Source organism: Sprattus sprattus (assembly GCF_963457725.1).
Source record: "Sprattus sprattus genome assembly, chromosome: 16".
NCBI lineage: Eukaryota > Metazoa > Chordata > Actinopteri > Clupeiformes > Clupeidae > Sprattus > Sprattus sprattus.
Genome location: NC_137914.1, coordinates 21,268,351 through 21,280,182, shown reverse-complemented (window position 1 = coordinate 21,280,182; position 11,832 = coordinate 21,268,351). Strand labels below are relative to the sequence as shown.

The 11,832-nt window shown below is 44.5% G+C and overlaps 1 protein-coding gene across 1 annotated transcript in view; it reads right to left on the bottom strand.

The window, feature by feature from the left end:
• Positions 1-563: 563 nt before the first annotated feature.
• Positions 564-11,832, bottom strand: part of arhgef10lb (Rho guanine nucleotide exchange factor (GEF) 10-like b) — a gene marked incomplete at its 3' end in the record, with an annotated part of 31,426 nt that continues 20,157 nt past the window's right edge. The window contains exons 14-22 of the mRNA XM_080853616.1: positions 11,506-11,606; positions 11,051-11,172; positions 7,028-7,114; positions 6,093-6,310; positions 5,627-5,784; positions 5,167-5,309; positions 3,470-3,641; positions 2,302-2,424; positions 564-1,147 (exon numbers count right to left, since the gene is read on the bottom strand). Of these exons, the coding sequence (XP_080709742.1) occupies positions 564-1,147; positions 2,302-2,424; positions 3,470-3,641; positions 5,167-5,309; positions 5,627-5,784; positions 6,093-6,310; positions 7,028-7,114; positions 11,051-11,172; positions 11,506-11,606 (1,708 nt within the window). The remainder of the gene's footprint in view (positions 1,148-2,301; positions 2,425-3,469; positions 3,642-5,166; positions 5,310-5,626; positions 5,785-6,092; positions 6,311-7,027; positions 7,115-11,050; positions 11,173-11,505; positions 11,607-11,832) is intronic.

The window sequence follows — 11,832 nt, the reverse complement described above, 5'->3', positions numbered from 1 at the left end:
ATTTGAGTTCTCTGTCTTTCGCAGACTACTTCATACGGTTGAACCATTTCCACCTCAGCTTACTGAAGGATAATGGCTGATCACCTGGCAAGCATCGCAGTGTTTCCTGCAAACTGTGACACAGGAACTGCCCAAGCGGTGGGACACACGGTCTGACAGAGTAGCGTTAGCACTGAAGCACCCACCTTCACACTGAAGTACCCTCCGTACTCTATGACCTAACCATGAAATGATGAACAGACCTCTCTTCAACCCGGTAGGAATATTAAACACTACACCAAGACAAAATGAATATCATCCATGCTACATTAAAAATTGCACCTCATGATCCCTTTAGCCTTATGTTATGACACATCTCTACCACCGATCCTCCACATGTAAACTCACTGAACCTGAGGAAGGAGGTTTTGGATATTAAACACATAATAATTCCTCAGACACAATCAGTACAGCCTTGACAAGGCGGTTACAGTCTTCTGACATATCATGGACAGGATATGCCTACACTTAGCTCCAGGCGAAACTCTCCTGTCAGCCAGATGTTCAGTGGAATAGTCAGAAGCTCAGACGGTGAGCGGGAGCTGCCAGACCATGAGTGTGCTCTCGTGTGGAGATGCCCCCGAGGAGCCACAGTCTGCCAAGCCGGCCCCGTTGAGCCGACGGAAGCCCCTGCCCCCGGAGACCACGGCAGCTGAGGCGACCCGCTCTTTCTGAAAGCCCTCTCTCAGCACGGTGCGTCCACGCACCCAGATCTCTGGGTCGTCGCTCAGCTCGTAGATGGAGCCGTCCTCGGGGCCGTGCTCAGACCAATCCTGGAGGAAGGGGGCAGGGGAGGCACTGGGGCCCCCGGGCTCGGCCGACAGCAGCTTGCCCGGGAGCTGGGAGGTGGAGCGCAGGCGGTACTGAAGCAGCACCCCCTTGGGCCTCCTCTCAGGTTGAGGGGAGCCGCCAGCCTGCTGGAGGGACTCCTGTGAGGAGCTCCTCTTCTTCTCCTCCCTTGCTGCTGCCGCCGCATCACCGGTGGTAGGCGAGTCCAGCCTGTCGCTAACGGAGTCCCGTTTCAGCAAGTCCGGGGATAACATGCTTGAAGTGGCCACCAGGAAGTCCACAGGACCACTGTGAGCATTCAGAGAGGTCATGGCCTTACCTGGAAGAACCCAAAATAAACTAGTAAATACCAGAAGTGGGAGAAAGAAATCGATACAGTGTAGTATTGTGATCGACAGTATAGTATTGTGATCGACAGTGTAGTCTTGTGATCGATAGTGTAGTCTCGTAATTGACAGTGTAGTCTTGGTACAATATTATACAGCAGCAACAAGTTTCGATATTTATTTAATATTATGATTTTCATTTTATTTTGGTATTCGTCTACTCTGATAACATTGCTTCTGAAGTCCACAAGATGATGTATGACCTTGTTCTTCTCTTCCTCACAATAGGAAAGGAAGTCAAAGTCAAGAACATATGTACAGCACCAAGATGGCTGCAGAGGCTCCCAGTATACAAAACATTATATATGGGAGAAATAAATCATGTATCATGGCATCGAATACTTGCTATATCGTAAAATGAAAAGATTCATAAAAAAGAAAATCTTCTAACATATGAATGATGTCAGTCTGTGGGCATCAAAGGTGTTTTGACCTCAAAAGATCAGAAAGCCAAACAGCCTTCTCTTTTAATCTATATAAAATCATGCCAATAGTGATTTGCAAAAAGAAGCCTAATAACATATGAAGGATGTCAGTCTAAATAAAGACTCAATAAAGGGTATCTCCAAGCATATGTCATGGAAACTAATCCACTGACGATGTGGATTGGAACAAGATATTGTTTTTCTAAAAACCTAATCCCATTCATTTCGCCCAGCGTTAGGAAAGCCGAGTTATGTTCATGTTAAAAATCTCCTATTATAACGTAATGAGTTCATAACAAACCCAACTTTAAAAAAAGCTAGGATAGCTAGGTTAACTGGCATGAGACCTTAACTATGCCATAATTTCGATATCTCGATAAAAGCGATAATAAAAAAAAAAAGATATCATGATTAACGAGTATTATGTTTCTTGATAATGTGTGTTTCTCGATTATCGTGACAATCTTAACCTTAAATATCGTGATAGTATCGTACTGTCCCCTCTGTGACCAAAGACCCCTTACTTGATATCATATGTGGTTTACTTGTTTAATATAAAACAATCATTTCATCATCTTCCAGATAATTCTTCACTTTTCTTTACACTTCTGTACAGCCCACTGTAGATGTTCTACTCTATTAGTACAAGTTTTACATCTCACCAGTTATTTTGGGAATGCCCTCCAATTTTGGAACTGGGAACGTGACGATGATGCCCTGGGCAGTTCCGACCCACAGCAACCCCTGACAGATGAGTAAGCTGGTGACACAGATCGCCTTCTGACCTGCTGAATGAAAACGGATCAGTAAGATTTTTGGCAACAGTAAAGAGTTTTGGTCTAAATGTAACAAGCGAAAGGCATCCAGAAACCTTGCACACACCACCATGACTGCTTAATGTGACCCAGACCACAGAACTGCATAGTGCAAAGCAGGAATGACAGGAGGTGTGTTTATATCATATATCATTCAAATTCATCTAAACATAATATCAAAACTCGTTGCCTCAATCCTCAAAAAGTGTCAATTTGTTGGATTGCATTGGTTGAGAATGACTGCAAGTGAAGGAAAAAGATTGAGCCAACAAGCTAGCAGGCAGCTTCTACTTAGAGTCTAGAGTTTATCTGCAGATGAGATCAGACATCTAAGACAGCAGGACACCTGACCTCTTCCACTACAGCAGAGAGAAAAATGCACATCCCGGCACAAAGACATTTCCACCAGAGAGCTCGAGGATGAGCTCACATCCCTGCCCCTTTCAACATCCCCCTACACCACCTGGAGGATGAGCTCACATCCCTGCCCCTTTCAACATCCCCCTACATCACCTGGAGGATGAGCTCACATCCCTGCCCCTTTCAACATCCCCCTACATCACCTGGAGGATGAGCTCACATCCCGGCCCCTTTCAACATCCCTCTATATCACCTGGCCTTGATCTACCTCCCAAACCCTCAGGTTAAACTTCAGAATGGAACATTTAGATATCCACTCTGCTCTCAACCCCAAACGTAACCAAGTGAAGACAAACCGCACACGAACCGCAAACTTGACTGGGGAGAAAAAATATGGAAATATGTGTGATGACATTCATGCGAAGGTCACAAGAGGAAGATTTGGTGAGTAATGAAAACATATCTTTCAGTTTGTTCAATATGAGCATGATGATTTCATTTATCCTTGGGAGTTTTAAAGGACTACAGAATGTGATGGCACCTCCTCCACAGTGGCATAGACCAGAATAAGCCGAATATTTCGGGAGCTGATTCTAGTTTCAGATTGAAGGCTACATCTGTTCCAACCAGATGGGCTGAAAACAACAAGACTTGCCTGGATCCAGGTAGGCTGGCCGCGTTGAGACGTTGATTTCCTGGAGGTGCTCCAGCGTCTCCGTGTGGAACAGGCGCAGAGACGAGCCCTCGGAGAAGGCCATCCACACACCGCCTCCAGCACGCACCATGTGTGTCACACTCACCGCAGGGTCCGGGTGAGCTTCAAAACTCTGAGGGGACAAACACAGAGGGGGGAGAGGAGAGGAGGAGTGGGGAGACAAGAGGAAAGCACAGGAAAAAAGAAGAGATAAAAGATCCGATGGGGGAAGAGAGGAAAGGAGTTGAGGGGAGAACAGTGGAAAGGAAAGGAGGAAAGTGAAAGAGAGAAAAGGAGAAGAAGATCGGAGATGACAAAAAGGGGGGGGGCAGGATGGAGGAGTGAGAGAGAGGAGTAGAACGTCAGTGAATGCGTGTGAAAGACCTTGTGTGTACAATCCAGCAGATCAGACCATAGTGAGGCACTGGCCCCATTTTACATTCACAAAGGGCTGTGATTACACAGCCAGGCAAGGCAGGCGCAACGCTACCAAATACTGAGCCCAGATCAGTCTAGCATCGCAGCCATTGCCACATAATTCTGAGGCTTTCCACTCGAAAGGATGTTTGTGTCTCTGGATGAAGTTAAAAGGCATACTTTCAAGGCTGCTAAAGGCCTTTACTTCAAGCACATCCAGCATGTTTTGGCATCATCACTTTTAATGCGTCAGCTGTACCTACAGGCTAAAACAAAAAACAAGGAATAGGTGTTTTTCAAACGTAGGCGTAAACATCCTTAGATCACCATTCCGCTCATAAATTAAAACGCAGTGAGGGGAGGAGTAGCAGTCCCCAGTAGCTTGAGAAATCACCAACAAATATGAAACACAGAGCCAAAGAAGTAAGCCTGAAACAGCACTCTGCATTCAACAATGAGTGCAAAACACTTTGAGATGACCGTAATTTATCTCCAAGCTCTGCACACCCGCCTGTCCTCAAGTGGCCCCACAGCGCTCTTCCTCTTCCAATTTCCAGAGATTTATAATGAAGAAAGACAAATTTATTTCTGCTATTAAGCATTGCAGAGGAAAGAGGGGGGGGGGTGGGTGGAAGGCAGTTTGGGGAAGTGGAGGGGGAGGGGTGCTTGCCTCGCGGCAAAATGGAGAGGTTGGCTCAGCTGTCAGAAGTGATCAAAGGGTACCAAGCTAACATGCTGTTTGGCTTCGACGGGGAAGATACCTTTTATGTGCTCGCTCGAGCTTTTTCTGTCATATTGCTGCACGCGTGAGGAAAGGGCAGAGTATCATAAACAACACTGTGCTGCGAAAAAACGAATAACTAATGAAATAAATAAATGGATAAACGGATGTTTAAGAACAAGGAAGAGTTTTATCCATCGCAGGTGTGTGTAACCTGCGCACACACTCATGAGGACTCTCTGGGGACCATGACAGCGGTGTGTGCATGAAATCAGCTGCTGCAAATAAGCTGCAGCTAAAGTGTTTGAGATAAAACGTATCCTTGATGTTTGGTGGCCGGTCTTTGCCCCTAAATTACCAATTCATTTGATTTGGCAGCTCCCACTGTGAGAATTCATAGGCTCATCCTTGTTTTTTTGTTTGTTAGTTTGTTTGTTTTTCTTTGCCTCAGTTAGCATATTTAGCTAATACAGTGTTGACTCTCTCCACACTAGGGTGAAACATGGCTGAACCGACGTACTTGCGTGTGAAGGGTGGAGCCCTCGATCACCGTGATTTGGTTGGCACAGCAGGCCCAGACGGAGGCCTCCACTCCCAGCAGAGTGTTCACGGCAGCCGAGCCAACTGTCACCTGCCGGCTGGAGGTCGGGTCCCAAAGGCCATCTGTAAACACAGCCAGCAAACCATGCAGCCGCTTACATAACTCAGACACGAACGAACTGAAGGACACAGTGTACAGAAGAATGCCTGATGCAATGTTTCAGACACTTGTTTGCGATTTAATCTGTAGCAACTGAATTATTAATGTAGACTTTTTAAACATCACAGTTGGGCAGTAGAATAGAACATAGTATTGATTACATCACACTGAGAAAAATTAGACCACATTTTTTTCGACAGGATATTTATAATATGGCACAGAGGCAATTTCTCATTGAGAGAAAATAATTCAGTACTTACACATCTAAAAATATTCTTACCTTCACTCCTCCGGTTATATAGCATCACATCTCCATTCGTCAGCCCAGCAAACAGGAAGTTGGCAGAATGTTGCAGGCACAGAACTGGAATACCTTCAGGGGTCTGGAAGGTCTGCAGGCACTGGGTGGTGGTGTCCACGCTACCATAAACTAGAATGCTGAAAAAGAAAGGTACCCATTTCTGAGAAACACATATCACATATCACATCATGGATGCACTTCTTCCTGAGCACACGTACTGACCTAGTTAGCAAATGACTCAGGGTTAGGTCTGGATTTGAGCTAACCTTGCAGTCACACCAGATCAGCTCCTCTTTCAAAGCAAATCTAATGCCTTTTCTGTTCCTTATAAACTGCTGTACATGAACAAAGCATTTATGAAGATCCCATATTCTATGTAGACCTGTTATGCCGATTGTCATTCATGCTCCACGCACGCAGGAGCTCCCACCGCGCTCACACTCACCTCCCATCGCTCAACCCTACACAGATGGTGTTGCCTATTTTAGCCGGGCCCTCCGCGTCCCCTCCGTCCTCCTCAGAGTCGCGGCGCTCCGGCCTGGTCACATACTCCAGGCACAGCGCCGGCGCCCCCACTGGGAAGGACTTGACCAAGCGCGGAGTGGCTCTGTTCAGGGAGAAGATATCCACCTGCCCGCGGGAGTCGTCCTCCCTGCTGCCCACCTACGCAGGGAACGAGAGAGGAGAGGAGGCATGAGAGAGGGGTGGGGGTGGAGGCGGAAGTCTGAGGGGTTCTTCTCACTAAAAACACCCTGGGAGAGTTCAAGGAGTGAGGGGGCCTGCCAACAAGAGGGTGCAAAAATATAGCTACAAGCATAAACTATTCATGACCGAGTCTTTTTGATGTTCAGTTCGTGATATATACAGTATGTCTGAAGACTTGGCTTTAAAGAAGCCATGGCTTTCACTCCCTATTCCCAAATCGCTAAATATTCTACAAAAAAAGTAAATCTTAGATCTGGTAAAATCTAATTTTCACCTCATACTTTAAAATAGTCGAAGCTTTTATGCTCTTTTAGATGAGGAAAAAATCTTAAAGCCGTTGGTCTGGGGAACTAGCTAAATAAAATATATTGCAGGTCAAACTGACGTTCTACTGCTCTGAGAACTTTAACAGGTAAGTTATACATATACATATTCCTCAGTGAGGAATCAGTCGGTTAATCGGTCTAGAGAGATCACAGCTCATTGAACAATTTAAAGTTGCGTGCTTTTAAAGTAAACTTGGGTCAGTCAACTCCTCGCCCCCCTCCTCGCTGGGTTCAAACTGGGTACTGAACATAACACACAACAACCACACAAGCACAGAGATGTATATGCAGCAGAGCTCAACATAAAACAGAGGTGTGTGAGTTTGAGGTCGAATGGGAAGACACTTACCCACAGGTAGCCCTGAGGCAGCGACGTACTGGCGGCTGAGAAGCCGAGTAGAGCACACTGGACTGGGTTGTGAAGAGCGGTCTCCAGCTGAGCACATAGAAAGAGACATGAATGATGAATTAAGCCACGCTCGTTCACCATGAGGTCACAACACGGGTCAGACAAGTTTACATGCAATGAAAGGTAGTAGGGTAGAAGGCATCTTGTGAAATAGGGCAAACTTGTGGAACTTTGACGTGTAACTTCAGGCGCAAAAAAGTTTGTGTGCCGTGAAAGGCAGCATTGAAGACATGTGATTTGCATAAAGTGTTCAGTTAGTTATGATATTAGACTCTCATTTTTATAATGTAAGTAAACACATTCAAAATATTCTAAAGTCATAGTGTGGTGTGTAAGGCAAAAACCATGGGATTAAGTCCAGTTTTACCACTGGATTACAACTGACTACTTTAATGAGCACCTTGGTTTCACTCACTTACTCTACATCCGTTCTTCAGAAAGTATGCTATTGACATGGAATCGGAACAGCATTACTTTTTATACTGTAGACATGCGTAGAAGTAGAAACGCAAGTGCACGAAACGCTCTTTGGCTCTTTGGTCTTTCATATAAGAGGAAGTTTGTTTCCCACTGACACAGAGAGGGGGGCATCAGAAATACATTCTGACTGCTGTTACAAAGCCTCTCAGAGGAAGACAAAATGATGGCAGGTTGACTTTTTCAGAAGGGCATTTTTCATGGTCAAGCAGCGAACGTCTTGAAAGCTTTTTCATGACACATGATGCGAGAGCCCAAATGTCAGCCTAGTTACCCTGACAGCTCATCGAGGAGCCGCCTGAAACCTGCCCTAGCTCTTACCATTTCAGAAAAGGGTGGAATAAGTCCATGGACCTCAGATTTGAGTTATACACAGGAAAAGTCGTTACATACCTTGTGCTTTTGGTTGGGGACATGCAAGTACTAATACCCTACATCCTAGCCTAAGTATTTTAACACAACAGGGAGCACTACAACCATCATCCCAATACTAAACCATGCTTAACAACAACAATAACAAAGATGACTTTGTGAGTATTTCACTGGTTGTCAAGAATGCACCTCCCTTCGTCAGTGTTTTGTTGATTTCGGCCCACGACTCCTACAGCAGGCTCAACAGTTGTGTCTGGCATCCCATACCCACCCCCCTCCATACTTGTGATGGATTAGGACACATGTCAATACCAGACACAACAACAGATACACCTCAAGATTTATATATTAAGCACCGCTGAGACACCCCACAACAATGATGTGAGAGAGTATGGACTTTTCTGCTCTATCCATCCCCCGGTATACCAAAATCCAGAAGATCAAAGTATACAAATATGTCGGCACGCCATCTTCCAGAACAACTTGCGACAATGTTAATTCACATTTCCCCAAGTAGTCAGCCAGAACCGCTGGCTCGCCTTTTTAGCAGCCTAAGACAATTCCTTTAAAGCTCTTTTGAGTGGCCGTCCTCAAAAATCTAAATCCAACAGAAATGATCGATTTAGCTACAAATCACCTATTTCCTCTGGTCTTATGTGTGTTTGCCAACCCATTCCATTCGTTCCCTCGTTTCCACTACCAGTTCTGCACCCTCTAGCTACTTCCTTTCAAAGGTTTCCTCCATCGCATCTTTAAAGGGAATCGTTAACTCTCATAGAAGTCGCAACAATACATTATGGAACTTGAAGTTGCCTTCTGGCCTCAGCCAGCTATCTCCAGTTGCGTGCTTTGCTCCATTTGTCAGGACTGTTTGTAGGCACCTAGTGTCAACTTATCTGCCCCTCTCACACAAAAGAAAATCTCCCTGATCACTGTCATTAATCGGCAATTACAATGAAAACTCATTAATTCTGAAACAAACACTGAAAGCAATTATTTAAAAACCTGATTATGTCTCCACATGTATCAGCCCTAGGTCAAGCTAGTTTTACAACCAGACAGAATACGTTAAAATGAGCCCATACACAGCTTGCAAATTCAATTTCCGTCTTCCACTGACCAGGGCTGTGCAGAGTTGGGAGGACATCATCAGTGGCTCCAATAATGATTTTAATGTGGTTAGCATTCATAGCTCACAATTATCTCCATCTGATCTTCCCCTTCTTAGCATTATGCGAGTTGCAACATTATGCCATTATGCATCCATTGCCCTTGCTTTGCCTGAGAAGCCGATTCTGCCGCTCTTCTTGTTAACGAACAAAGCTGGTTACCGAGAAAAACACCCTATTAGAGTGTTGGTTGATATTCTAATTTAATTCTATCGGTCTGGCGCTTAAAACCATGCTACACAGACTAATTGCCAGAGACAATAGAACATTATGCAACATGTTGTGTAATTACTGGTAAATACAGGGACAACAGGGATGTCCTTTTTGAAGGTGAATAAATCTGTTTTAGAGAAACGTAGACCAGGATTGCGGGGGGGCGTTGTGCAATCTGCATTAAATACAGAAATGCAGAACCCACAGAGGATATTTTGGGGGAGATGTTAGTCTTTTTAAAGTGGAATATCCATTAAAACCATGCCTGTTATTCTGCAGCCGGCCCAATTTCCCCCTGGCGCCTCGCAGACATAAGGAAGCTTTTTAATATGTACATAACTCAGCGCTTTGGAAATACTCAATTCCTTATCTTTTGTCAGGCGAGCCATTTTCTTTTCAAAATGTAGCCGGGGACACATTGAGTTCTGAATAATTGTGATGTCTGATCGGCTACATTACTTGACTATGATTTACAGTTGTCGTCATATCGTCTTACAGCTACATTTTTTGTGTGTGTCTACTGAACTTGTTAATGTGCAGCATTTCATCATTATGCAGTGTGTGGAGATGAAAGACTAAATTAAACAAGTGGAAAGGGCCTCGGTGTCAGACAGATTTTGTCCCTTGGGGGATTTTTTTTGCAGGATACCCTAGATAAACATCTGCCTGTTCTTTCTCTCTTTCTCTCGTTCTCTCTCTCTCTGTCTGTCTGAGTCTCTCACTCACTCTCTCTCACCAGTTGCAGTTTGATTCCTTTCTTATCTTTCATCAACAGAAAATGTGGTTCTTTTGAAGAATCGGAAATCTTTAGTAGATTGGGATGGGTGTTGGGGTCAGATGGGGAAGGTGTGTATACGTCTGTGTGTGTGTGTGTGTGTGTGTGTGTGTGTGTGTGTGTGTGTGTGTGTGTGTGTGTGTGTGTGTGTGTGTGTGTGTGTGTGTATGTGTTTGTGTGTGGAGGGGGGATTAGTGTGGTGAGCTCCACTCAGAGGGTTAAGGTCCCCAAATCAGTACTGATCAAATACATCTCATGGTGAAAATCCCCATGGCCTTAAGAAGGGTTAGAGCGATGCAGGGGCCATTATTCCCTGCTTGAGCGCTCAGCGCACCTCCAAGCGTCTCTACTCACGCGTCTCCTCCCTGAAGTCCAAACCAAGTCCGAGGTGCCCTCCACACTCAGGTCCTCTCAAGGGCTTTAAAGCTCATTTTCATCCCTAAGTAGCTCCCATTCCACCACCTTCCATTTAATCTACCCTGCTGATGATATATATTGGCTTTCATATAGTTTAGTTTAGCCTGCAAGCCAGCCGGTAAAGATATTGGGCAGGATATTGGTTGAAAGGACACAATTAGGAGGAGGAAAAGTAATTTCATAAAATGCAGTAGAAAAAGAACTTTCCTGGATTCCAACCTGCTTGGAGTTAATACACTTGCTTTATAACAGTTAATGAAATGGCCTGAGGTATCATTCTTTTATGAGTGTAAAGTTTAATTCTAGTATATATCCATTGACAATATGTATCTTTCATAATCTGTGGATACTTGAAAGTGAAAGGTTGTTGTGGACACTGCATCATTTCAAAGTGAGAATTTGGCTTTATGTTCTGTTTTTACAATTAGATCTGAAATTGGAATGAAACTCTAAAATGCCAGGTCATTCTCCTTCCTCAGCTTTTAGTATAATGTCTCTTCCTTATTTCAAAACCATGAAAAGAATGTTGTCATTTCTGACCTTCAAGTCTTTAGACTTTATGGTGAATGCTGGCATTCGACAGGCGAGCAGCGGGCACCAGAATGGAGGCTTGGTTTTATTATCGTCATCTGCAAACACCCACCCGGGCATGTTCTCCTCCCCTACACAAACAGAGATGCAGTGAGTCAGATTCGGTCACATACCTCAGACAAAAAAACAGGATTGTGAAAAGATGGAGAGGCACAAAGCGAAGTCCTAAACTGACACCACAAAAGAAATTTAAAGATTTTCAGACTTTTTCCACTTTCCGTTATCAAGGGATGATTCTTTGCACAGAACATTTCCATTGATCAAATAATTATCTTTTCAATAAAAACAAACAAACAAAGAAATCCGCAACTGCTAGCTGTAACTGCAAAACAAATCTACTAGCTCCTATCATGGAAATGTTTAAATGAGTAACTATCAACGTATATGTGGCTCCATCTACGTACTTAGTGCAATCTTGGCCAGGTGCAGGCGGTTGACCCAAGAGATTTTGCTGAGTGAATTGGGAGTGTTGAACACCACCATGAAACTGACTGGACGCCCAGACCTAGACACACACACACACACACACACACACACACACACACACACACACACACACACACACACACACACACACACACACACAAACACACACACACACAAACACACAAACACACAAACACACACACAGGCAGAGAAAGAGAGACACACAAATCCAATGTCAGCCTTTTTGTAGCTGTAAGATAAATCCAACTGGACTATTGTTGTAGCTGTACGACACATATATATAT